Source organism: Heloderma suspectum, chromosome 14 (assembly GCF_057233095.1).
Source record: "Heloderma suspectum isolate Gila_16-S chromosome 14, 16-S_ref, whole genome shotgun sequence".
Taxonomy (NCBI): Eukaryota; Metazoa; Chordata; class Lepidosauria; order Squamata; family Helodermatidae; genus Heloderma; species Heloderma suspectum.
Window position 1 is genome coordinate 25,022,107 of NC_139471.1, and position 26,487 is coordinate 25,048,593.

At 51.8% G+C, this 26,487-nt stretch overlaps 1 protein-coding gene across 13 annotated transcripts in view; it reads left to right on the forward strand.

Annotated features, from left to right (window-relative positions):
- NDOR1 (NADPH dependent diflavin oxidoreductase 1) overlaps window positions 1-25,798 on the forward strand; it is a 34,359-nt gene extending 8,561 nt beyond the window's left edge. For 4 of the 13 annotated variants that reach the window (XM_084820565.1, XM_084820563.1, XM_084820564.1 and 1 more), the window contains exons 4-15: window positions 258-355; window positions 1,327-1,425; window positions 2,491-2,592; window positions 4,647-4,847; window positions 5,276-5,397; window positions 8,694-8,914; window positions 9,385-9,492; window positions 10,788-10,902; window positions 11,905-12,051; window positions 18,117-18,235; window positions 22,600-22,691; window positions 25,547-25,798. In XM_084820565.1, coding sequence (XP_084676691.1) covers window positions 258-355; window positions 1,327-1,425; window positions 2,491-2,592; window positions 4,647-4,847; window positions 5,276-5,397; window positions 8,694-8,914; window positions 9,385-9,492; window positions 10,788-10,902; window positions 11,905-12,051; window positions 18,117-18,235; window positions 22,600-22,691; window positions 25,547-25,691 — 1,569 coding nt within the window. In that variant the 3' untranslated portion in view covers window positions 25,692-25,798. Of the gene's footprint in view, window positions 1-257; window positions 356-1,326; window positions 1,426-2,490; window positions 2,593-4,646; window positions 4,848-5,275; window positions 5,398-8,693; window positions 8,915-9,384; window positions 9,493-10,787; window positions 10,903-11,904; window positions 12,052-18,116; window positions 18,236-19,951; window positions 21,064-21,767; window positions 21,957-22,599; window positions 22,692-25,546 lie in introns of those variants that run through there. The other 9 variants (XM_084820569.1, XM_084820568.1, XM_084820570.1 and 6 more) reach the window with 3 other exon arrangements.
- The last annotated feature ends 689 nt before the right edge of the window (window positions 25,799-26,487 follow it).

The following is a 26,487-nucleotide window of genomic DNA, read 5'->3' on the forward strand; positions in this document are numbered from 1 at the left end:
CACTGACTGGCAGTAGCGGCTGTCCAGGGTTTGGGGCAGGATTGTTTCCCAGCAATACTTGGTGCTGCCAGGGATCAAACCTGAACGTAGGTTCTGCAACTGAGCTGTGCCCCTTCTACCTGCATGAAGCCCTAGTCACCTGGGAATAGGTGAGGCAGCAGGGAGGGGAGGGAATCACACCAGGGGCACAGCCCAGAGCATTTTTCCTGGGCGTGACCCCAGCCTAGCACCTCCCTTCTCGGCTGGTTTATCTCCAGAATTTCTGGCGGTTCATATTCCGGAGGAACCTGCCTCCCACCTCCTTGTGCCAGATGGACTACGCTGTTCTGGGGCTTGGAGATTCTTCGTATCCCAAGTAAGTGATGCATCTGGATTGTCGCACCTACGCACTGCTTTTTTGTCCTTGAGCTCCGGCCCTGCTGACTTACCCCAGGAACTGGTTTTCTTGCCCAGCCCTGGGATGGCCTCTGGATCAAGAAGGGCATAGGGACTGCTGTGCAGGATTGGTCCGAAGGCCCCTCGGGGTGCTGTTCTCAACAGCCAGCCCAGTGGCTTGCTTCTGGGGAGCTTGGGGCCATAGTGTGTTGTTGTGACAGCTCTGTCCTTTTTTCTCCCCGGCATCAGATGCTGCCTCTGAACAATGCAGCCCCGTAAAACTGTAACGACTGAGAGTCCTTCATCTCATTTAGGCATTTATTTCTGTGTCAAAGATTGGTATCCTTCGTTCTTGGCAAAAGCCTCCCAAGGTGCCCAGACATGGTAGAGTCACCCTCCTCCATTGCTTTTTCTAATCCCCTTCTTAAAAAGCCACATCAGCTCCATGGACGTGGTCACCTCTTGCAGCAGTGACTCCACCACCTTAATTGTGGGCTGTGTGAAGATCAGTTTTGCAGTGTGTGGCCAAAATTCCTGCCAAGGGCGACCTGCAGGGTTTGATCCCCTCCCCGCCCCCCCTTGGGCTTAAGCTGGTGGCGCAAGAAGCGGCCTTCGGTGCTTGGGCATCAAGCCTGGTGGTTAGTGCATTGCCAACCCAACACCCACTGTGCTGATGGGGAGACCAGCACAGGGCCATGCCTGCACACAGCAGGGCCCCAGGCTTTAGGGGCTGGGGCTGTCCACCCCGCCCTCCACCTGAAGAGCCTGCCGAATTTCCCTAGTAAGAGCAGAGCTGCCTTGGATCTGAGCTCCTGGGACACCTGCTAAGGGAAGTCGCTGGGGCCTTCCTTGGGGCTCGCAAGGAGCTGCTGCTGCTACGGGCTCTGAGCTTCTGGGAGGTCTTGGGAAGCCCTCTCCTGACCTCTCTGCCTTGGCTGCTCCTCTGCTCAGGTTCAACTTCGTTGCCAAGAAACTGCACAAGAGGCTGCTGCAACTAGGGGGCAGCCCGATGGTGCCGGTGGCCCTGGGAGACGACCGGCACGACCTGGGGTAAGAAGGCCCTTCCTTGTGTGGAGGATGGGGGTTTCATCCTGCCCGGGCTGCAGGTTTTGCTGGCAACTGTTAGGCCCGGCCTTTGAGGCGCCCACGAGGGCTCCCTGCCTTCTCTGGTGAATTTGCATCCCATGGCAATCCTCTTTTTCTCTGGGTTTTTGTCAAAAGCTTGACATCTTGGAAACTTGGCAGCATCTCCACAGTGACACAGGAAGCTGCTCTATACCTAGTCAGGCCCTTGGTCCATGTGCCACAGGACCATCAGCCTGACTGGCACTCAGGGTTCCAGGCAGAGAAGAGTATCTCCCTGATCTGCCTGGAGATGCTGTCGGGGATTGAACTAGGGACGTTTGCACCCAAAGTAGGGGCTCTACCACTGCGCTACGGCCCTTTCAAGCTATGCAGCCTCCTCTTTTGAGGGAAATCAAGTAAGAAATTGTCCCCACTTTGAGGGAAGAGCGACAACGGGGCTTCTTTTGCCTGTAGTGAGGAGGAGATATGCCATTTATTCATCTATTTATTTTAAATTATTTTTAGGCCTCCTTTAAGAGTTGAACCCTCTCAATGCAGCATACAGGATAAAAACAGTACAAAGCAAATGCAATAGAGAGCCAGTGTAGTGTAGTGGTGAGAGTGACGGACTGGGAGCCGGGAGATCCGGGTTCTAGTCCCCACTTGGCCATGGAAGCTCACTGGGTGACTTTGGGCCAGTCACAGACTCTCAGCCCAACCTGCCTCACAGGGTTGTTGTGAGGATACAACGGTGAGGAGGAGGAGGATAATGTAAGCCGCCTTGAGTTCCTTGCAAGAGGGAGAAAGGCGGGGTATAAATGCAATAAATAAATAAAAATAAATAAAAAATCTATAAAAACATATCTGGGGGCTTTTGGATCTTAGAGGGAGAGACATGCCAATTCTGCCTTCATGTAGCCTACAGGTATGGAGAGAAATAGGAGGTCTCTGTGTTTTGAAACAGGATGTAGGGTCACAGTTTAGGGTTTGGAATGAGCTGAAATGGACTCAGTCTGAAATGGCCTCCTTTCTCCTGCTTACCTTCTGCAGCCCGGACGCAGTTATTGACCCATGGCTTTTGGACTTGTGGGGAAAGATCTTAGCTATGTATCCTCTTCCTTCTGGCCTCTGCATCATCAGCCCAGATATCATGTAAGTACAAAGAGAAACTAACAATTGGTCCAGAATTTGGGTTGCCTTAATGCAGAATTTAGGGGTGTTTTTTAGCAGGAACTCCGCCCTCTAATGTGCTTAGGCCAACAGCTGATAATCTGAGCTGGCTGTTTAATTTTTTTTCCATGCTCCTATTATTCTATTTAAGGGAGTTGTACTTGGCCTTTTGGTTGAAAGAAAAGCCCTCAAGGCGGCTTATGAACAAATACGTTACAAGATAGTCCCATTAATAGAATGATGCAAAAAGTGTGGCCCGCCAAGCTGTTTCTGGCAGCTCACCAGACCCCCTCCCCCCACATCTACTGCCACCACAGACATCGGGGTGGCACTGCCTGGAGTTTCCCATGCTACTGCTGGTGAGGGGAACCCTTCCCTGATCTCCAATCCCTGACAAGGGAAGGGATCCCCTTCCTAGCGCCTGCTGTGGAAAGCCTGGGGCTTCTCTTGCTGGCCTGGGGCTTCTCTGATAAGAGGCTGCAGCAAAGGGAAGGGTTTCTTTTGCCAGCACTAGCAAGAGAAACCCCAGGCGGGTGTGTGGGCATGTACCCCATGGCACCGCCCAAAGCAGCCCTTGGGGCCAAGAAGGTTGTGCTATACACATTTGCCTGGGAGAAAGTCCCATTGAATTCAGTGGGGCTTACTTCTGAGTAGACCTGTATAGGATGGCACTGGAAATAGTTCAAAATAAAAAGCAGCATAGACACAGCAAGGTAAACTGTTGTAGCCTACTGCTACGAATCCGAGAGATCTCATTTGGATTCTTGCCTCTGCCATGAACGCATTTGAACTCCTTCGGCAGCCTCCACACACTCTCAGCCTCAGTCCCCCCCCCCCCCTCTGCAACGGGGATTGTCAAGGAAAAGGGGAGGATCCCAGCCGCCGGGACTGGCCCCAACCTCCCTGCAAGGGAGGACTGGTCAGGACTCGATCCCGGGATCCCCTTCCCCAAAACAGGACTGGCCAAATCTGGCCTTTCAGTCCCCCCAAATACCCAGTAGCCACCCTTGTTAGCCAAAAGGCACTGAAATTAGCACTGAGGTTATGCAGAGAGATCACACCAACTAAAGTTTGGATAAAGGTTTATTAAGATCAACATAGAGGGGTAGAGGGGAAGGAAAGAATGGAAGTAACAAGTTGCACAAGAGGGTATAAAGCCAAATCACTTAACTATAAACCAGAGAGCTTCATGAATGCACACCCAAGCCAAAATAATAAATCTGCCTGGCCTATCCTCACATATCTAAGCACGAATCTCTCTGGATAGCAACCAGCCTTCTGCAGGTCCAGAACCACCAGGATGAAGGGAGACCCCATGCCTTGACCTCAGCTCTCTTGTAAAGCCCAGCCCTGGCCACCCAGGGCAGATTTTGCTTCAGCCAGTCACTGGTTCAGCCCCTGGGTGGACTGCCCTGGCCTCCGAGGGGCTGGGACTCCCTGCAAGCTCCAGCTGTTGGCACTGTCTAGTTAGCAGGGGCTGCGCCTGGCCTTGGGCAAAGGGCCGAGGCGCCTCTAGATTACAAACAAGTCCAGGTGGTTACATCCAACGTGACAGCCTGACCTGACCTGATCTTATGGCAGGAAGCAGGCCATCATCCTTGACAGGGATCATCCACCGACTTGCCTTATAGGGTGGTTGCAAGAGATGCGCACGAATAGCTTTGAACCTTTGAAAGCACTACGCCAACCATCCCCAACCTGGTGCCCTTCATATGGGTTGGGCTGCAACTCCCATCATCCCCAGCTAGCCTGGCCATTGGAGGGCACCAGGCAGGGCTGGGGGTGGGGTTGCGCTATACTGAGGTTTATCCCGGCGGTGATGTTTAAACAGCCAAGTAGAACACAGCCGTTCTAAACCAGATTAAAGCCACGAGGGAACCGGATTGCCCTGTGGGGTCTTCTACTGTTGAGCAACTGGAGCAGAGGGATGTTTCCTGCAGCTACCCAGAATTCCAGCCCCCTTCCAGGTGTTCAGAAGAGAGAATTCACACCAGCGTACGACACCGACCGCTGCCATGTTACTTTCTTTCCTGCAGTTTACCGCCAAAGTTTACTTTCCAGTTTCTGGATGAGGCCTCTAGTGAGGTCCCCCTTCAACAGGACGAAGCCTGCAGGGGCATCCCCTCGGAGCTGCGCCCTTTCCCTGCCCGGATGAAGTCCAATCAGAGGTTGACGTCAGAGTCGCATTTCCAGGATGTCCGCCTGGTTGAGTTCGATGTCGCTGGCTCCGGAATCGAGTGAGCTCCCTCGGCTTGCCTTGTCCAGGCTTCTGAGCAGAGCACTCTGGGAAAGAGTCGGATAGGGTCTTTAGATCAGAGGAGCCCTAGTGCAGCAGAGGCTTTGCGTGCAGAAGGTGCTGGGCTCAGTCCCTGGAGGCGTCTCCAGGGAACAAGTGGTGGGAAGCCCCCCCACCCCGCCACCGCCGCCTGGTAGAGAACCCTGGGCTAGATGGACCAGTGGGCTGGCTGCTCTGAAGCAGCTTTCTGTGTTCCTGACAAGCTCTCCAGGAGCAGAGGAACCTGCTCCTCTCTGGAGGGGGACTGCCTGCCTCCTGGTTTCCCACCTCTCTCAGTGAGAACAGAACGAGCGTTGAAGGGCGGTCTGGGCCTTCTTGAACTGGCCTTGGGCAAGATGGGCCATGCTCAGGGCCCCCTGTTCTTTGCAGGCACGCTGCTGGCGACGTGGTGATGATTCAGCCGCGCAACCCTCCTGAGGAGGTGCAGCTCTTCTGCGATCTTCTGCGCCTGGATCCTGATGCGCGTTTCGTGGTGAGGCCCACTGAGCCAGGTACATGCCGCTTCCTCGTGCAGCCTCCCCAGCCGTGTTGCCAGGTGGCTGTTTAATTCCGGGAGTCGCTTTGCCCTCCTGGCTTGTTGGGTGATGGCAGAGCTCTCCTTCCCTCCCCGAGCGACTCTTGGGTGAGGCTCCAGAGCTGTCCTGGCCAGTCGGTGCCCTGGCAAGGCAGGACCAACCTGTCAACGATGCCTGGACAGAGCCAGATGCAGGCAGATGTGAGTGGAAGGCTGCCCAGAAGGGCACTCACCTCTGGAAGCCAAGGCTCCCCGCTGGAGTCCTGCTGCTTTGATTGCCTCCCTTTTTGCAGGGCTGTTGCTCGATTAGAGAAATCTTAGTTTATTAACCAACAAAGCTTTTGTCAGTTAATTCATAGAATCATAGAATAGTAGGGTTGGAAGTGGCCTACAAGGCCACCAAGTCCAACCCCCTGCTCAATGCAGGAATCCAAGTCAGAGCATCCCTGACAGATGGCTGTCCAGCCTCGTCTTGAGTGCCCCCAGTGTGGGAGAGCCCACCGCCTCCCCAGGGAATGGGTTCCATTGTCGCATTGCTCTAACAGTTGGGAATTTTCTCCTGATCTTCAGCCGGAATCTGGCTACCCATAACTTGAGCCCATTATTCCGTGTCCTGCGCTCTGGGATGATCAAGAAGAGATCCTGGCCTTCCTCTCTGTGACAACCTTCCAAGTACCTGAAGAGCGCAATCCTATCTCCCCTCAGGCTTCCCTTCTCAAGGCTAAACATGCCAAGTTCTTTCAGTCTCTCCTCATCGGGCTCTGTTTCCAGTCCCCTGATCATCTCTGTTGCCCTCCCCTGAACCCTCTCCAGCTTGTCTGCATCCTTCTTAAAGTGCGGAGCCCAGAACTGGACACAGTACTCCAGATGAGGCCTAACCAGTGCTGAGTAGAGGGGAACTAGTAGTTCCCGGGATTTGGAAGCTATGCTTCTCTTAATGCAGCCCAAAAGAGCATTTGCCTTTTTTGCAGCTGCATCCCATTGTTGGCTCATCTTCAGCTTGTGATCGACAACAATTCCAAGATCCTTCTCGCTTGTAGTGTTGTTAATTCATCCATTAAATCTGCGCAAATATGCACAGAACTGAAGCATTTTGAAGAAAGAAGCACCCTTCCTTTCTTTTGAGTTTTTTAAACTTTATTTTTGAATTTAAAATATAAATATTACTATCCAAATGCCCTTCCTTTATTTTAACATGGTGTCTGTATATGTAGGAGCCAGGCCACATCAGAAAAGGCGCTCCCCGCTGGGCCTCTTGCCATCAGCAGTTTTTATGAAGTATGTGTATTTTAGAGAATGAAATGAACATTGCTTTTAAAAACGTGTTGCCCGATTTAACCAGAGGTGCTTATTTATTTATTTATTTATTTATTACATTTTTATTCCACCTTTCTTTCATCTTGCAAAGAACCCCAGGCAGCTTACATGGTCCTGTTCCCCATTTTTATCCTTACAACAGCCCTGTGAGGTAGGTCAGGCTGAGAGCAGGGATTAGCCCAAAGTCACCCAATGAGTTTCATGGCCAAGTGGAGAGATGAACCCAGATTCTCCCAAGTCCCAGTCCAACAGTCCAACCACTACAACACATTGGCTCTTTTTAGTTGACGAGAAAAGAGCTTTAGGGTGCAATCCAATGTGTGTTTAGATAGAAAACAGTCCTACAACTCCCAGCATTCCCCAGCCAGAATGATTGGCTGGGGAATGCTGGGAGTTGTAGGACTTATTTCTGTCTAAGCACCCATAGGATTGTGCCCTTGATCTATTAATGATTAATCAATTAAAGGGTGCAGCCTTATTCATTTATGTATTTATCAGTTGGTTACTTGCGAACACAGAAAAATCAGATCTAAGGAAAGATCTAACTGCGTTTATTGAGACATTCAAAGTGTTAATTCCTGTATCTTTACAAAACTTCCTTAAATACAATGTTTCTGGTATAAACTCCAGGGCGGCCACTGTAACGTCCTTGTTCTGGTCCATCAGCCACTTGAATATTGAGGCTTTCCAATGAGCGCGGGCAACTCCTGGCAACACTGAGTGTCCATTGGCGGAAGACAGGTGCGGGCACATAGTTGCCAACTTGGTCCCCAGTCTGTCCCTGGCTCTTGTTGATGCTAATGGCAAAGGCCAGACAAAGGGGGACCTGGCAGCGCTTGAATGGAGGGGGAGAGGGGAGTCGGAAGGGGCTGGGCTGATCCTCAGCAGGACGCTCTGCTGGCCCTTGGCCTGTCCGGTGAGGGTTCAGACATTGGTTGTGCATGGCAGGCACGAGGACACTCGTGCCAGTGTTAAGGCCCTGAGTCATGTCCAGGTTCCTCAGCAGGATGACCACAGCACCCTTCTTCAGAGTCAGTTGCTTGGCAGCAAACCACTAGGGTTGAGAGGGTTTGGGAGCTCCGAAGGGTATTGCACACAGAGCCTGGCCTCATCGCCAGTGACTTCGTCTGCGCTCAGATAGGCTCCTCCCTCGCCTTCCATTCTGTCTTGGGACTCAGAACGATCTGGCCTGCGGTAGCGCTGCCGCTGCCTCGCAGGAGTCTGTCCCAAAGACAGCAGTGACAATGTCCTCATTAGCAACGCGTGAGTCTGGGATCTTGATCACGGCTTCTCCAGTGGCTGGGAACTCTTCCGCTGCGCCATTGCAACAGTCAGAAGGTGGGCAGCAAATCCAGAGTCACTCTCCAGGGTGCGCATGTCGTGTGGAAGCTGGAATTTGGCGACACTGTTCCAGGCGCTGGATTTCTTGATTGACCGGCCAATGATGGCTGCACAGGCGCTGTGTGGGACGACAGGCAAGGTCTGGCTAAACTCACCACCAAACGCAACAGCCTTGCCACTGCATGGGGCGCCGTTGGTCATGAGCTCCTCCCGCAGCCTGTCCACGCAGCCCGTAGCAAAGCATTTAGACATGGACGCGTCGTCCCAGATGGCAGTGTCATAAAGGTGCACAGAGACATTTTTTGTGTTCATACTTCATTTTGCTCCAGTTTGCAATTAATTATGTTCGTTTATTTATACTTGCCATTGTTTTATATTAAAATAAAACATTATAGTACATTGTTATCAAAGATAGCCTAATTCTTTTTTTAAAAAGCTATATGGACAAAACTAAACTCTGGACTTTGAATTCTAGAGAAAACTGTGTTAAGAGTTTTCCAATGAAGCATGTTTTATGAGAACTGCTCAACAGGAAGGCAGTCAGAAAAGGATGACCAACTCACTCCCAACTTTGAATTATATGTATAAGATAAGATTGGTCTCTGGTCCTTGCAGGCACTCCTCTTCCTGCCCTCCTTCCCCAGCCGTGCACTGTCCATCACCTGGTCAGCCAGTACCTGGACATCACCTGTGTCCCCCGCCGCTCCTTCTTTGAGCTTCTGTCCCATTTCTCTCTGAGCAACCTGGAGCGAGAGAAGCTGCAGGAATTCAGCTCCGCCCAAGGCCAGGAAGACCTCTACACTTACTGCAACCGGCCACGCAGGACCACACTCGAGGTAACGCAGGGCCAGGCCTCATTCTGGTTGGTGTCCCCCTCACCTGGCTACTTGCTGGTTGGGCTGATGTCAGCAGGACTGATATTGATGCCAATAAATAAATACCATTCTACATCCAGAAAAGCCAAATTCTGTGATTTGCATCAATCATGCCAATGAAACTGATTTGCCTATTTTTCTTATTTTGCCTCTGGTTTAGTGGCAAACGTTTGCAGGCTTCTCAGCAGACAAGTCTGTGTTGAGAATGTTCCTAAGAACAGAACGTTTGAAAACTTGGTGGTTTTAAAACTTTCGCCAAGCCCTCTCCCCACAAACCTGATAAACTGCTTTTCTTTATGTTTTGGAAACGTTCTCTGGACCGACCCCAGCCAGCATAGGGAATTATGGGAGTTGTAGTCCAGCACATCTGGAGGGCTCCGGGATGGAGAAGGCTGCTCTGGGCCAACCTGTCCTCCTCCTCTCTCTCCAAGGTCCTCTGCGATTTCCCTCATACGACATACGCCATCCCATGTGATTATCTGTTAGACCTCATTCCACGGATCAGGCCTCGTGCTTTCTCCATCGCATCCTCGATGCAGGTAAAGGTGGGAAGGTGTTCTGGCAGTGCATGAGAGTGGGACCTTAGCCGCCCTTGGCCAAATTTGTGTGTGGCAAGGCTGACGCCTCTCCTGGAGCCGCCCTGCACTCCTGCCAGATGCCTTTGCCCCAGCCGGGCCGGGTGAGGGCTTGTTTCAGGGCTCAGCATCTTGTGCCACACTAAGATTCCCCCGTGAGTCTTCCTGGCTCCCTCCCCACCCCCTTGTAACGTGATTGCGGGTGCAGAAGACAAGCAGCACAAGCAGGCCGCAGGTGTATCTGGCTCGTGCTGAAGGAGGAGATGAGGTCCTGCGAGGGCACTGGGTCTGATGAGTTGCCTTGCAACTCAGGTTGAGCAAACTTCATCTTCTCTAGCTTGCCAAGGAACAACCCCTCCCCAATTTCTACAGCTGGAATTATGCAAATAATTGCTGCATGATTAGCCTGTTTCTGCCAGCTGTAGGCAGGGCTGTGACGCTCTGAGCCGTTGGATGTGGGCGGGGGGCTGCCAGCACTCTCGTTCTGTTCAGAAGCTGATGCAGCCTTCCATCCTGAAGCTCTCCAGATGCTGGGGGACAATGGGAGTTGCAGTCCAGCACATCTGGAGGACACCAGGTTGGGGAAGGCTGGATGACTAAATTAGCAGCAATTAACTATCTGGGATGGGAAACCTGCCCCCATCACTGGCGTTGGCTGTGCTTCCTGACCTGTCCTGCAGGCGGTGCTAGCCCAGCACCACTCCAAGTCCGTGGAGCCGAGAGCTGGGTGGCGTGAGGCCCTCGCTGCTGGCACTGCTGTGGGAAAGCCACGTGTGGGCAGTGGGGCTGCGATGCGGCGGGGGTGCTGCTCCACCCGCTTGTAGACCAATGGCGCAAGCCCCCTGTGCCTGGCAAAGGCTGATGGGTGGCACCTTGAGGGGTGGCTTCATGGCATTTGGTGGGAGCCCCTCCGTCCCCCTCTGCCTGGGGGCTGGTTTCAGGAGGGGGTCACATCTCCGTGGCAGAGCCCCTGCTTGGCATGCAGAAGGCCCCCGGACTGGCCCCCGGCAGCAGCTGCAGGCAGCGCTGGAAAAATTCCTGCCTGGAACCCCGCAGAGCCAGTCAGTGTTGACAGTGCTCTGACCCAGGACAAAGCAGCTTCTGGTGTTCTGAGGGCAGCTGCTGCTGCCCCTTCCCAGATGCCTCCCTGCCTGCTGGCTCACTGGGAGCCCCTGCTCGAGGCCTCCCAGCCTGCATCCATAAACTGTGTGTGCGTGCGTGCACGCGCACTCACATCTTCTCTCTCTCCCACCCCCCAGACACACCCCGACCACATTGAAATCCTCCTGGCCGTGGTGCGTTACAAGACCAGCCTTAGCAAGCCTCGGCGTGGTCTCTGTTCCATGTGGCTGGCCTCCCTTGATCCACAGAACGGTAAACTGGGGGTGCTCGATGGAAGGGGAAGGGGCAACTCTTCTGGAGCTGGTTTTGTTGCTTTGCAGACTGGGGCTGGAGGGACAGAATAATCCAGCCCCCTTGCTGTCGTTGTCCTCAGTTCTGTCCCTCATCATTCCAGAGCTGCTGTTTAATATTTACTATTTATTATTTGTTATTTAATTACAGCATTTTAACATCACTGTTCAGCCAAAAATGGCTCCCATTATGCTTTACAAAGATCAGTAATAAGTCCATCCCTCCCTTTTTGCTTACAGTCTAAAAGAAACCACACAGAAGGAAAAGGGATTGGGAGGGAGGAGTAAAAAAAACAAAACTCGGGCACCAGTTGTTCCATTTCAAAGTGCTTATAGGGGTTGCTTCTGCCAGGGAAGGGTGAAACAAGCTCCCTGCAGCTGTTCCTTCTCTGGCCAGTGTCTGGGGCCAGGTTGGTCTCCCCCTTGCCATGATTTTCTTCCTGGGGGGCAGGGGATGCAGCTCTCTGCCTCTCTGTGTGTGTGGTGCATCACACCCTTTCAGCCTGACCTACCCATCAGGGATGTTGTAATGATAATATCCAGGGAGGAAGGGAGAGAGCCATGGACGTTGCCTTGAGCTCCTTGGAGGAGAGGCCAAGTATAAATGTCATGAAGAAAGGACTGTGAGCAAGAGCCTGGGGGGGCGGTGGGAGCAAATGTGGCATAAGCCCCCCCACCCCCAGAGAGACATGCAAGAACAGGTCTCCGTTGAGCGGAGAGGATGACTGGAGCAGGGGACCCTCTTAGACTTTGTCAAGCAGTCACAGGAAGGTTTGGACCTCTTTAACTCAAAAACCCACCCAGATTTGGAGCACTAAAAACTGTCCCATTATGAGACACAGCGTGGGCATGTTGCTTCCTCCCACGAAGACCAGTAGCTGATGACGGAGAAACAAAACGACTGTGTCCCTCCCAGCTGCTTGGCACTTCTGCCGTTCACGCGAGCCCTTTTTTTCTTTCCCAGAGGCCGTGAGGGTGCCTCTCTGGGTGAGGAGCGGAGGGATGAAATTCCCAGCCGAACCACACACACCTGTGATCCTGATTGGCCCAGGCACGGGCGTGGCACCTTTCCGAGCAGCGATACAGGAGCGAGTTGCCCAGGGCAAAAAAGGTGATGCTCTTATTTGGGGAAAGGTGCCCTTCTCAAGGTCTGGCGGGGGCAGGGGAGAGCTGGTGATGTGGGCTTAATTCAAAAGTAGATTAGAGTTAACTGAATGGCATTGAAGTGTGTTGTGTGACCTCCCCTTTAGTTTTCAGTAGGTGGTGCTGTTGATGAATTTTGGGCTCATTGGAACACTCTTTGAAAAATGGGAACACAAACTTAGCAAGAAAAGTGTGGTGTGGTGTGGGTGAGCTGCGTTTATCAGTGTCTACTTGCACGCCTAGTCCGATGTCGGGGGACTTGGATCTCAGCTTCCCAGCTAGCAAGGCACTGCCATAAAATCTTGCTGTTTGGGTTGTTGACTGATCACAGGATTTTTAGCTGATTTTAGTCAAATCTTCTGCCAATTGAAGAAGAAATACATCACATTGAAATACATTTCCGTATTGTCAAAATGTCAATATACATGACTTTTTGAGCTGTAAGATCATATAAGGGGGTAGGATTTTTTTTATTCTAGTAAAAATAGACTTCATATTTTTATTTATATTTAACCAACAAAACTATTGCAACCCCCACCCAAATTTTACTGCTTCAGCATTGTCAGAACATAATAAAAGGAACACCATGTTACCAGATGTCCTCTCGGGTCATGTGTACAAATCTGCATGCGTTCTGAGATCTTTTGACTTTGGCAATAGTTAAGCACACACAAACCAAAGTATACAATACTTTGGGAATTAGCTGGTTGGAAAAAGGCATTTAGACAAGTTCTAAAATAGATTCAGTTCCTAGATTATAAACAGACATGGCAGATTAATCAAGTGTAAACAAATGCAAAACACGCTGGTTCAGCTGTTGGGGAAGTTGACTTAAAAGTCTGCTCGATGGGTAAGCCAAGTCTGCGCTGCAAGGGGGCCGGGGCCACGCACCTACGTAGGTCACCTTGGGCTGGGCTGGGCTGGGCTGGGCAGCTCTGAGGATGTTGCGGAGGGTTGTTGTTGTTGTTCAGTCGTTCAGTCGTGTCCGACTCTTCGTGACCCCATGGACCATAGCACGCCAGGCCTTCCTGTCCTCCGCTCTCTCCCGGAGCATGCTCAAGTTCATATTCATTGCATCCATGATGCTATCTAGCCATCTCATCCTCTGCCGTCCCCTTCTCCTTTTGCCTTCAGTCTTTCCCAGCATCAGGGTCTTTTCCAGGGAGTTTTCTCTTCGCATTAGGTGGCCAAAATATTGGAGCTTCAGCTTCATTATCTGTCCTTCCAATGAGCACTCAGGGTTGATTTCCTTTAGGATGGACTGATTTGACCTCCTTGCAGTCCAGGGGACTCGTAAGAGTCTTCTCCAGCACCACAGTTCGAAAGCATCAATTCTTCGGCGCTCAGCCTTCCTTATAGTCCAGCTCTCACAGCCATACATTACTACTGGGAAAACCATAGCTTTGATTAGACGGACCTTTGTCAGCAAGGTGATGTCTCTGCTTCTTACTATGCTGTCTAGGTTTGCCATAGCTTTCCTCCCAAGGAGCAAGCGTCTTTTAATTTCATGGCTACAGTCACCGTCTGCGGTGATCTTGGAGCCCAAGAAAGTAAAATCTGTCACTGCTTCCATTTCTTCCCCTTCTATATGCCAGGAAGTGATGGGGCCAGATGCCATGATCTTCGTTTTTTTAATGTTGAGTTTCAAACCAGCTTTTGCACTCTCCTCTTTCACCCTCAACAAGAGGCTCTTTAGATCCTCTTCGCTTTCTGCCATTAGGATGGTTGGTATCGTCTGCATATCGGAGGTTGTTGATAATTCTCCCAGCAATCTTAATTCCGACCTCTGATTCATCCAACCCGGCATTTCTCATGATGTACTCTGCATATAAGTTAAATAAGCAGGGTGACAATATGCAGCCTTGTCGTACTCCTTTCCCAATTTTGAACCACTCGGTTTTTCCATGTCTGGTTCTTACTGTTGCTTCTTGACCCTCGTACAGGTTTCTCCGGAGACAGGTAAGGTGGTCTGGTACTCCCATCACTTTAAGAATTTGCCACAGTTTGTTGTGATCCACACAATCAAAGGCTTTAGCGTAGTCAATGAAGCAGAAATAGACGTTTTTCTGGAATTCTCTTGCTTTCTCCATGATGCAGCGAATGTTGGCGATTTAATCTCTAGTTCCTCTGCCTCTTCTAAACCCAGCTTGTACTTCCAGTAGTTCTCGGTTCGCATACTGCTGAAGCCTAGCTTGTAGGATTTTGAGCATCACCTTGCTGGCATGTGAAATGAGCGCAATTGTGCGGTAGTTTGAACACTCTTTGGCACTGCCCTTCTTTGGAATTGGAATGTAAACTGACCTTTTCCAGTCTTGTGGCCACTGTTGAGTGTTCCAGAATTGGGGCTCTGATGTTGCAGGGTGTGGGGAGGCTCAAGGGTGGACTTGCTGAAGCAAGGAGGAGGAAGGAAGCAGCGGAGGCTTGTCTGAGGCATCGGTCTCTGGGCCACCGCTAGTCCTTGCACACAGTCACCATGGCCGAAGGGGAGTGCAGGGGGAGGGTTAACGATAACTAATGTCGCCCCCCACCCCAGCCAGGCCTGGAGCGCAGTCCCTGCTCCTTCAGGACGTCTGTGCCGCACACCTGGTGCCATGGTGACTCCCGCTCACGTTGTGTGTCAAGCCAGCTTCTTCAAAGAAGAGAAGGAGCAAGGAGCTCTGAAATTAGGACGCCTGGCCTGATTCCTCCCCCTGGACAACAAGCAGTGAAAACGGTTGGGCTTCCATCCAAAACTGGTTCAAAAACAGATGGGCTTGTTCCACACTCATGCAAGCACAGGATAGGAAAGTGGGTGCAGAGCAGGAGGCTACGATTTGTCACTGGAAGTCCTCCAGAAGAGAGGGGAGGGCTTTGAAAGATACCTGTCCTGGGATGGCATGAGATCCATCCTGTCAATGAATTGGGCACCGTGAAGCTACTGAGGTTTCAGCGAGGAAAGGGGGTCCTTGGAAGGGGTTTCAGGCAGGGCACTGCCTTAGCGAAAGTGGGGGCGTAGGCGGACGGACTCAAGTGTGCTGGGGTACATGAGTGGCTCAGCTCAGTGGTGACACCCTGCCCTTCCATGACGTAAGGTGATTTCAGCAGCGCGAGGGGGAGCCAACGGAGGTGGCCAGGGGGAACTGGGCTTGTCACATGACCAGAGAGCAGGAGCATCAGACTCTTGGAAGGCCGTCTGCCAGGAGCGTGTGCGGTCTCCTTGCTGCATGGGAAGGCCAGGAAGCCAAGAGAGTTCAGTGGAGCGGAACTTCTGTGGGATCCTGGGGCCGTGTAAGTTACACAGCCAAGTGGGACCAGCCAGTGAAACTGAGGACTTGAAGCCCAGGTTTCTTTTAGGGATCAAGCAAAGACTTTTGTTGTTGTTCAGTCGTTCAGTCGTGTCCGACTCTTCATGACCCCATGAACCGTAGCACACCAGGCCTTCCTGTCCTGCGCTGTCTCCCGGAGCGTGCTCAAGTCCATATTCATTGCATCAGTGATGCTATCTAGCCATCTCATCCTCTGCCGTCCCCTTCTCCTTTTGCCTTCAGTCTTTCCCAGCATCAGGGTCTTTTCCAGGGAGTTTTCTCTTCGCATTAGGTGGCCAAAATACTTGAGCTTCAGCTTCAGTATCTGTCCATCCAATGAGCACTCAGGGTTGATTTCCTTAAGCAAAGACTAGGAAGGGACAATACAGTCTGAAAATGACAGTTTAAAAAAAGCACAGGGGAGGACTCTCAGGGAGAGCCAATTCTGGTTTCAGACCACCAGCAAAAGACCGCGATGGCTTGTTACTTGAGCCATCGAAGGGCCCAAAAGGCTAGCTTGGATGGGCCCAATCCAGTTAAGGCAATGCTGTGCCATAGAAGTGTGAGGCTCAAACATTGGGAAATTTCCTATTGATGATTGAGTCACACATGGGAGGAAATCACTCAGTGCCTGAAATATGCATACATATCTGCAACCTAATGATTGTGTCGAGTCAGTCATGGGACGCTTAATCAAGTGCTGTTTTGATCATGCAGCTCTGCTAATTTTAGACCTACGTCTGTGACTTAATACTGCTTCCTTCCTGGTGAGACCACTTGGCTAATCATCCTGTTGTGACTTCAGACCCCAGACCTGCTCTGTTCTCTTAAAGTGAAAGTGCCGACCGTTGCCAAGTGCTCATGGGAGTGGCCCATCATACTCAAGTGCCAAGCAGGTTGTCAGCAGCCATTTCTTCTGAAAAGAGTGTCCTCACTGTACATTTGCATACCTTGGGACACTATGCAATGCAGAATGCTGGGAGTTGTCGGACTTTTTTCTGTCTAAACATGCATAGAGTTGCGCCCTTAATTTCATGTAACTTGTTACTGTCTTCCTTACTGCAGCCTCCTGTAGTTTCCTCATCTACATGCTTGGTAAATTTGGGTCTTTCCACCATCCAGTTCTATGGAGTTTTGCTGCCACAATCATAAATTGGACTACATCTTGATGGTCTTGATTTATACCATGCCCTGAATATTACCAAATATCCGATCATGTACAATTTAATCAACGCAACCCCCCACTCTTTGTTCATAGGAAAGGGCCCGTTTTTTCTTTTCCTTCCCTAGGGGCTGTTTCACGAATTACGTGGGTTTTTTGTGTGCACACGCAATGTGAGTGTGGCAAGCGGGAGGATGTTTCCACTTGCTCTGACTGCGTCTTGAGGCCGTTAGGGTTACATGATGTTGTGGCCATCTAGCAGCCATCCCCGAGCTGATCAGGGAAAACCCGGATTTCCTGAGACTGCTCAAGGTCCGATTCTTTTCCTCAAGCCGGGTTCTCCCTGGTATAGTTGCTGTGTGCCCCAACCCCCTCATTGACCTCGGGTATGCTGGCCCTGCCCAGGGCTGTGCCTTTCACCGTGTTTCCTGTGTGTTTCCCGATTGATTGATTGATTGCATTTATACCCCACCTTTTTTCCTCTTACAAGGAACCCAAGGCGGCTTACATTATCCTTCTCCTCTCCATTTTATCCTCACAACAACAACCCTGTGAGGTGGGTTGGGCTGAGAGTCTGTGACTGGCCCAAAGTCACCCAGTGAGCTTCCATGGCCGAGTGGGGACTAGAACCCGGATCTCCCAGCTCCTAGTCCAACACTCTTGCCACTACACCACACTGGCTCTCCCCATCCCTGCACAAACCCATTAGTGTCTCCTCAGAAGTAACTCCCCTTGTGCTGAATGAGGCTTGTCATCTGAGTGCCCTCATCAGAACTTACAGAGATCCCCTTCAATCGGCATCGCACAGTTTAAAGCCCAGTTCCTTAAGTGCGGTGAGGCTCCGATTCTCCTTTGTTTGGTTTATTGCCTTAGGAAGTAACTACTTCAGCTCATCATTATAGAGATCCTGCGGGTTAAAATGGGGCTGGTTTCCCGTCATTGTGTTCTCTCCCCCCACCTCTCTTTCCCAGCACAAGCATATGTGTGTCTACTCACAAGTAACTCCCATTGTGGTCAGTGAGGCTTTCTCCTGAAATGCAGGTGCATCTGGACTTTCAAGGGAAAGGAGGGGGGCGGGGGGCCTCTCTTATTTGTTGAGCAGCCGTTGCCAGTCAGATGACGTTCACTCCAACCCCCACCAGGAAGCATGTTCTGTGAAGTGATTTTTACTAGTGCGGAGCACTTGATTGTGGAGCCCTGCATGGACCAAAGCGCAGCAAAGCTGATTCCTTTTAAAAAAATCCGGTACTCCTCCATTCGCTTCTTCTGTTGTTGGGGAAACATGGCCCAAATGTCTAGCACAGGTGCCATCATCGGAAAGCTGGGGTTAGCTGTACTTTCCCGTTGAGCATAACACTCAATTTGAGCCCCGTGTTCGCTTTACATAATGTGGGAAATAGCTCCATACAGTAGCACACCAGACTCAAAATCGCTTTAAAGAAATAAACTGGTATGCCCTTAAATTGCAGCCCTGCCATTGAATGGCAACTACAGCTGGAGCTGTAGTTGACTTGACGTGCCTGAAAAAGATCGTCACTCTAATTGTTAAAACAGTCCCTATTGTCACCATGTCCCACCTCTTTGCAGGAAACTGTCTCTTCTTCGGCTGCCGACAGAAAGCCAAAGATTTTTACTTCCAGGCAGAATGGGAGGAACTTGTTAAAAGGGGATTCCTAACGCTCTTCGTAGCCTTTTCCCGGGATCAGGTGAGTTCAGGGGTCCAGAGTTTTGGGGGGCTGTGGGCTGCCATGTGTTCTTCAACCCAGGATTCCCGAGGTCAGTTGCTAGAGTGCCAACAGGCAGTGCTGTGGGCAGATGGAGCCTGCCGTTCTGCAAACAGGCCAGGGGCAAAGGTCCAAGCTGCTGATACTTAAGCCAGGCCTGGCTTTATCAGGAGAACCGACTAATTTAATCAGTCCACTGTGTGCCAGCAAAGGGCAGACGCCACAGAGCCCCCCGCTGAGACATTTGAACAAGGAGCGGTTCCAGCTTTGGTCACTCTGGCACCAGCTACAGGCCTTCCCAGCCCGCCCCCTCCCAAGCGTAACTAGGCGGGAGCTGGATCTGAACAGGCACCACGATCCCTCGGTCCAAAGGAGGCAGCCAGAAGTTCATAATCGGGAGCCATGGTGGCCCTGGGGCTTGGCTGCATCTGCAGTGGCCCCACCTTGCTCTCCCAGTGCTTCTCTCTCACTTGCACAGCCGGGCCCGCCTGTTTGCCTGGGACAATCCGGTGCTTTGCCTGACCTTGGGAGTGTGAGCATGTTTGGCCAAACTGGTTATGGTTTCCTGCTGGAGGAGACCAGGCTCCACCCCCTGCCCTTTCCCTGGCTCGGGGCCCTCCAGTTCTCGCTTTGAGAGGTCTGTTCGGAGCTGTGCTGTATGCTGTGTTTGCACGGGAGGACAGAAAAGCTACAGAAAGTGGTGCTGGCTGTGGAATCCAGCTTCCCTGAAAACATCTTGCTTTCTTTTTCGGAAGCAAGTTTCTAGTCCTCGTGGATATGAAGATGGGCTTGGAAACATGTGGGCGAAATCTCAGTGTCATTCAGAGGAGTTGTGGTTTCTACTGATCACCATTTCTACTGATTGTCACCCTGCATAGCTCCTGTCCTTTGGCTAGCAAACGGATGAGGCAAAATGGGGGGGGGGGAATGCCACCCAATCAATTATGCGATCTAAGAAAAGTTAGAGAAATCTGCATAATTTATTCAAAATCCAGAACTGAACTGTTCTTGGTGCAGAATGTGGATTAACTTAACACAGTTTTCACATTTTACTTTTATTTTAGCACCAAGTAAATACGGGCCTGGTTATTCCAGCAAAGATGCCCAGTTTGGGTCCCTGGCTGGGTCAGGCGCTGCCCATCATGATACATAGGGACTGTAGCTCAGGTGCAGAGCCCCTGCTTTGCATGCAGAAGGCCCCTGGTTCAATCCCTGGAAGCAGCATCTCCGATTAAAAGATCCCCATTGGCAGGTGACAGGGGAGACGCCCCACCCTCTCTCTTTCTCTGCCCAAGCCCCTGGGGAGCCAGGAGAACCAGTCTGGCCTGGTCCATGGCAGTTGCCTGCGCCAGCCTCTCCCTGTCTGCGGCTCTTGGGGCCGGTCAGAAGTGTCTCCTGGCGTGCTCGTCTTGGGACTGCCCTACTTCAGAAAGCAGGTGGGGGGACTGCACAGCTCGAATGATTCCTCCAGCTGTATAAATTCTCTTGGTGTGGAAAGTTAGAACCTGTTGGAGAAAGGCTCCTAGCCCATCTCCCTCCCTGACCTGCTAGTTTTCTATCTGCGGGAAGTCTCTCAAAACTTGGAGGAGCATTCAAGCATGTGATTTCCCCAGCACCTGTATTTTGACGTGGTGCACTCCCAGGAAGGGGCTGTACCACATGCTTCTTCTGAATGAGCAGTTCAGCTCTGACAAACAGGCAGGAAGATGCATCAGAGGAAGAGCACGAGGAAGAAAGCAATGGGAGCACGGCCTCAAGTTCACCCCCGCCTTCCGGCTGGCTTGGCTGCCTCAGGAGCGCACAGCTGCTGTGAGCGTGCACTGGGCTCACCTGAGTAATCATCCTTACTCTGTGAATCCTTCAGATTCCTTTCTCCTCCCTTCCCTGACTTCTGGGGAGCACGTCTGTGTGCATGTGCAGCTGGAGCTATGTCTCCCTGGAAAAATAAGGTGTGTTCCAACTACCCCTCTCATCAACACTTTGGATGTATCCTCCTTGTTTTTTTTCAACCTTTCAGTGCTCCTAGCATGTGTATGTTTTGCAAAGCAGAAAAAGAAATTAAAACGTCACAGCCAGGCATATCTATATTTCTGTGCAAAGAAAGATCAGTGTATGCTGAACGTCTCCTGCAGAGTTTCATTCTACAGTAGTTGCTTCTGGTTTTGCAATTCATGGGGAGGGCCACGATCCCTTCCTTGCCACTGGAGATCTTTGTTAGGCAGATTCCCTACCCCCCACCAAACGTATCTTCTCAGTAACAGGGGCTAGGAACTTGTGTGTGGGTGTTTATGAAATATGTGATTCTTAGAAACCTTAACTCTGCCTCCCCTACCACAATCTGTGCTTCTCCTGAAAGGCTGATTATGGGTCAGGGACCATAATCATGAAATTAAACCTTATTGAAATATATCATGCTTGCAGGCTTCCAAAGAAGATTGTGCTTAATAAAGTGCAGAGCGAGCACCGCTTTCATCTGTCACGCAGATAGACCAGGGACCCACCTAGCACTCGGATTGGGGGTGTTTCCACCCTCAGGAGCTGGGTCCACCCTCTGTTCCCAGTGTGTCACACTTAGGCTCTGTATGCCCCTGGGTCTGTGATTACAGTATGTAAGCAAGGGATTTGGGTCTTGTGTAGAATTCAGCCACTATCTGAGAATCTGCTTCCATTTAAAAATGCAAGTTCCTAGTCCTCATCACAAAAATATGCTTGAAAGTGTGTAGGAAATGCTTGGTGAAGCTTCAAAGCCAACAGTGTGCCCCACTCCCCATCGCTGCAGGTGTAGAATAAAGTATGCAGATATGCGCATCATAATATGTTATTGATTTATTTATTACGATTATATCCCGCCTTTTTTCCCCTCTTGCAAGGAACCCAAGGCAGCTCACATGATCCTCCTCTCCTCTCCCTTTCTATTCTCACAACAACCCTGTGAGGTCAGTTAGGCTGAGAGTCAGAGAGTCACCCAGGGAGCTTCATGGCTGAGTGGGGACTAGAACCCGGGTCTCCCCAACCCCAGTCCAACGCTCCAGCCACAGGCTCTTCTCTTTAACATATCTGAATAGCCAGCTTGTTTTCCGAGTGCTTGTCCTTTATGTAGTCAAGTTCCACCCACACACCAGAGGGGAGGTGGCAGCAGGCTCAGGAGACCTGCAGGATGGGTTGCAAATGTGTATGGAAACCTTAGAATAATCCGGGGGGAGGGACAAAAGATGGGGTGGTGGTGGAATGGAGTGGCTTGAGGGAGGGTGTGACCGCAGCCCCGGGTTTCCAAGTTCCAATTCTAGCCACATAGCTGCATCGTTTGTGCCTGTGGTGCGACGTAGCGTTTCTTGGTGCCAATTTTGAATTTCTTCCGTAAAGAAGGGTGGGATATATACACCTGGTCGTCAGCTCATGGATGGGGCGGGGAGGAGCTGATTGGATGTGAGGCAAAGGGGCGAGGGCCAGCCCCCTCATGGAGTGACTCAGTGCCCCAGACATCACCCTTCTGCTCGCCCCTTTTGTCCCCCAGGGGGCAAGCGGATGGGGAGGATCCTTCTACGGGGCAGAACCGGGCAGGCAAACTCCAGTCACTGTCCCTGCCTGCCTGCCTGCCTGCCTCCGCCCGCATACATGGCCCTGGCCAGCAACGTGCCAGTCTTCTCGTGGCCTTACGCAGATCTGTGACCAAAGGGCATCTGGAAGATCGTGAGTGGTTCAGGTGGGGAAAGGTGCAGAAAACAGCAACTCAAATGGGGGAGGGGGCACAGCAACCCCCCTTGGAAAGGCTGAAGCATTTGGGGTTTAGAAAAACCATAACAGGGTGAGATTTAATGGAGGTTTACAAAATGATGCATGGTGTGGAGAGAAATTGATGGGCAGGAGATTGAGGGCAAACCAAAGGAAAGCCTTCTCCATGGAGCTCCCTGCCACAGGATGGGTGATGGCCACTGGCTGAGAGAGGTGGCTTTTCAAAGGGGACTAGACATGTTACTGGAGGAGAGGAAAGGGAGCAGCCTCTTCACCAACAATGGCTGCTAGCTCCCTGGGAGCGCCATGTTCCATGGCAGTCTACCGCTGGGTAGCAGGAGCTGGTTGGCTGGACAGCAACATCCAGGCAGGGCGATGTTGGCCACTGTGAGCAACAGGGTGGTGCTGGGCGAGATGGGCGGACTTTGGTCCAGCTGCAGGGCTCCTCTTCTGAAGCTGCGGGCCTGGGCTGCATGGTTTCTGGCATATGGGGGTGGGGTGCTGGCAGCCCTCTCGGTGTCCTCGGTGTGGCCACAGTCCTGCTGTCAAACCCAGGACCAGATTAAGCAAGGGTATGTGAACTTCCAGGAACTCCTTGGTGGTGTCTCCCACAGGAGGAGAAGGTTTATGTCCAGCACCGGATGAGAGAGCAGCAGCAGCTTGTCTGGGACCTGTTGAGACGGGGTGCCCACATCTACCTGGCCGGGTGAGTGCCGAGACGCAAGACCTTCCCCTGTCTCCGCAAGTGGAGCGGGTCTCCCAGCCTGCCCTGGGCCTTGGCAGCTGACCGGATTGAGGCCCCCAGGCCAAGCAGGCTTGGGGGCATCTGCTCCCCTACAGTCCACCACGTTGGCTGTGCCTGGGTGAAAACCCTCTGGGATTCTCTGGGGCCTGAGACAGCTGCTTCCCGCCCAGGGTTTCCCCAGGGCTGCCCTGTCTCCCTGGCTCACTGCATGGACCATAGCAGAGTCAAGCAGCCCCTCCTGCTCCGGAGGCCGCTCTCAGTTGGCGCATTACCATTTCGGTCCCGCATACTTTCCAGGGGCAGGGGGACCCAGCAAGTCCTCAACATCTCATGACGCTGGAAGGCAACAATTCTGGAGCAGCTGGCATGGGCCACACCGGGCGCGTTCTTGTGTGCTTCAGCATAGTACATCTGCGTGTCTGGCCAGGGCTAGGGCTAGGCAACATCTTGTGGCCCTCCATATGTTTCGGCCTACAACTCCCATCAACCCTCGCTGGCTAGGCCTGATGGGAGTTGTAGGCCAAAACCTCTGGAGGCCACAGCTGTTGCTCGGCCCTGCCCCAGACCCTTTGTTTCTTTGTCTGTCCTGGCCTCAGACCCTTCGCCTGTGGCTCCTTGTTTCGGAATGGCGCCCGTGGCGGGGCTCCCCTCGGAGAGACGCCTGTGCTTCCTGGGCCCTGGAGCATGTGGCCTCCTCCAAGGCAGCAGGCGTGTCCTATCCAGCCTTTCTGACCCTTGGGAGAAGTCTCGATTCATCTTCCTGCCTCATTCATCTTCCTGCCTCGGGTGGGGACCATGGTGTGAGGCCGGTTCTCTGGGTAAAACCAGTTCATCCACATTCCTGGAAGCACCAGCAAGGCTCCAGGAAGCAAGTGGGTGTTGTCAGCCCAGATGGCAGCTCTGCAAAGGCCTCCAAGGAATTAAAAAATTGCTTTTAAAAAGAACAGAACAATATAAGCAACTTCAACAATCATGCCAAAATAGAGGTGGAGCTGAGGTCAAAATAAAAAAGGGACATGTTCAAGACATTTCCCTGAATTTATTTTTCTTTCTCCTTTTTTTAAAAGTAAGTTTCTAGCCCCTTTTAGTTACAGAGATAGAAGTGAAGGGAGTTCAGGACAATGGGACATTCTCAAACTGGGGAGAGGTAACGAGCGGGGTACCGCAGGGCTCAGTCCTGGGCCCAGTGCTCTTCAACATTTTTATTAATTACTTGGAGGAGGAGGTGCAGGGGATGCTGATCAGATTTGCAGATGACACAGAATTGGGCAGAATAGCTAATACTTTGGAAGACAGAAACAAAATTCAAAGTGATCTGGATAGACTGGAGCGCTGGGCAGAAAACAGCAGAATGACATTTAATAGGGATACATGCCAAGTTCTGCACCTAGGAAAAAGAAACCAAAGGTATAGTTACAAGATGGGGGATACATGGCTCAACAACACTACAAGCGAGAAGGATCTTGGCATTGTTGTTGATCACAAGCTGAATATGAGCCAACAATGGGATGTGGCTGCAAAAAAGGCAAATGCTCTTTTGGGCTGCATTAAAAGAAGCATAGCTTCCAAATCCTGGGAAGTACTAGTTCCCCTCTACTCAGCACTGGTTAGGCCTCATCTGGAGTACTGTGTCCAGTTCTGGGCACCGCACTTTAAGAAGGATGCAGACAAACTGGAGAGGGTTCAGAGGAGGTTAACAAGGATGATCAGGGGGCTGGAAACAAAGCCCTATGAAGAGAGACAGAAAGAACTGGGCATGTTTAGCCTGGAGAAGACTTAGGGGAGATAGGATAGCACTCTTGAAAGATTGTCACACAGAGGAAGGCCAGGATCTCTTCTCGATCATCCCAGAGTGCAGAACACGGAATCATGGGCTCAAGTTACAGGAAGCCAGATTCCGGCTGAACATCAGGAGAAACATCCTGTTAGAGCAATACGACAATGGAACCCATTACCCAGGGCAGTGGTGGGCTCTCCCACACTGGAGGCGTTCGAGACGAGGCTGGACAGCCATCTGCCAGAGATGCTCTGTCTTGGATTCCTGCACTGAGCAGGGGTTGGACTCGATGGCCTTGTAGGCCCCTTCCAACCCTACTGTTCTATGATTCCCACCTTTCACATGTGCTGGCCAATGAGCACAAAGGCACTGGGATGATTGGCAAGCACTTCACACATAGCTTTTTCATATTTTCAGTTGAGTCAAAGTTATAATTACATGCCTTAAATTTCCATCCCACTCACAGAGACATGTATATCTTTTATAGTTTTAATCTGCCCTTCCTCGAAGGGGTTCTCCCCTTTGGCATTTCATCCTCACAGCAGCCCTGTTAGGTTAATCTGTGTGTGTGTGTGTGAGAGAGAGAGAGAGAAGCGTAAAGAGGGAACGGCACCAATTATGTCCAAAACAACAGAAGAGAAAATCTCAAGTGCCAGAAAAAACTTTACTAAGCCTGATGTCTAAATGTCCCCACCCCACCCCCTTCCTTCCCTCACTCCCTTCAACACCCTCTACTGCTGCCTCGGCCTAGTCAGGCACAGCAAGACCCCGATAATAGCCGGATGGTTCAGTTTCAGTCCCGTCCCCCTGCGCTCGCTTAGCCTCCTCTATTCCGTAGCTCCGTGGTGGAGCCCCTGCTTTGCACACAGAAGGCCCCTGGTTCGATCCTCAGCAGCATCTCCAGATAGGGCTAGAAAAATTCCTGCCTGAAACCCCAGAGAGCCATTGCTGCCAGTTGGTGTAGAATAGATCGTACTGGGCTACATGGAGCAAAGATCTAACTTGGTATAAGCCAGCTGCAGATGTTTCTGTGTTCCAGAAACTCCAAGCAAATGCCGGAGGCAGTGACAGAGGCCCTGAAGTTTGTGTTCCAGTCAGAAGGAGGCCTCTCCGCTCTGCAAGCTGAGGAGTATCTGGCCAGCTTAGAACGCGCTCACCGCTTCCAGGCTGAGACCTGGTCTTGAGCTGCCACGCCTGGATGGAGGATGCTTCTGACACAGAGCTAAGTGGATGTAGCAAACATGGGGCGTTATGCCCACGTGGTGACCAATAAACCTGGGCTGGGACCGTCTCTCTGAGCCCTCGGCAACTTGGCTCCTGGGTTTTGGGGTGTGCGGGACAGGGGAGTGGGGAAGGCTACTTCAGTGTAGCCATGGGCCCTGTGGGAGACTCTCCACTTCATTTTCCAAGGCTCAGGACCATGGTGGGTGTGCTGGCCATGGAGAGAGAGCTCCAGCCAGTCCTGCTGGGATCTTCCCTTTAAGAGCGCAAGCAGAGCTTTGCTGGATCTGGCCAAGATCTGCATGCTCCAGATGCTCTGCTTCCATCAGCAGCCAGTTCCCGTTGCCCCAGGATGCCTACTTGGGCGTCTTCAGGGCCCCATCTGTTCTCCTCAGACTTCACCTCTTCTGCTGTGAGAAGCTTTGCCTTCTAAGGGTGGGAGGCGGCAGAGTTCATAAAAAGTTCTCACGTGGCGAAAGGCAGAGAAACGTCTCTCTCGCTGCTTCCTTGCAGTACCAGCACTCGAATTTGTGCGTGGTGTGGAGGAAGTGGACGGAGTGCTTTCTCCCTCTCTTGATGCTGGAATTTGGGGTCACCCTGTGAAATGGGCGGACCAGAGGTTGAGGGCAGACGTGAGGAAAACGCCCACTGGCTTAGGCGGCTTTTGAAGAGTCATGGGGGAAGCAGGGAGGAGATCCACTCAAAGCTGTTGGCCTGAGCTGGGGGACCTGCCTGAATCCTCCCTCTGTTCCGTGTGCA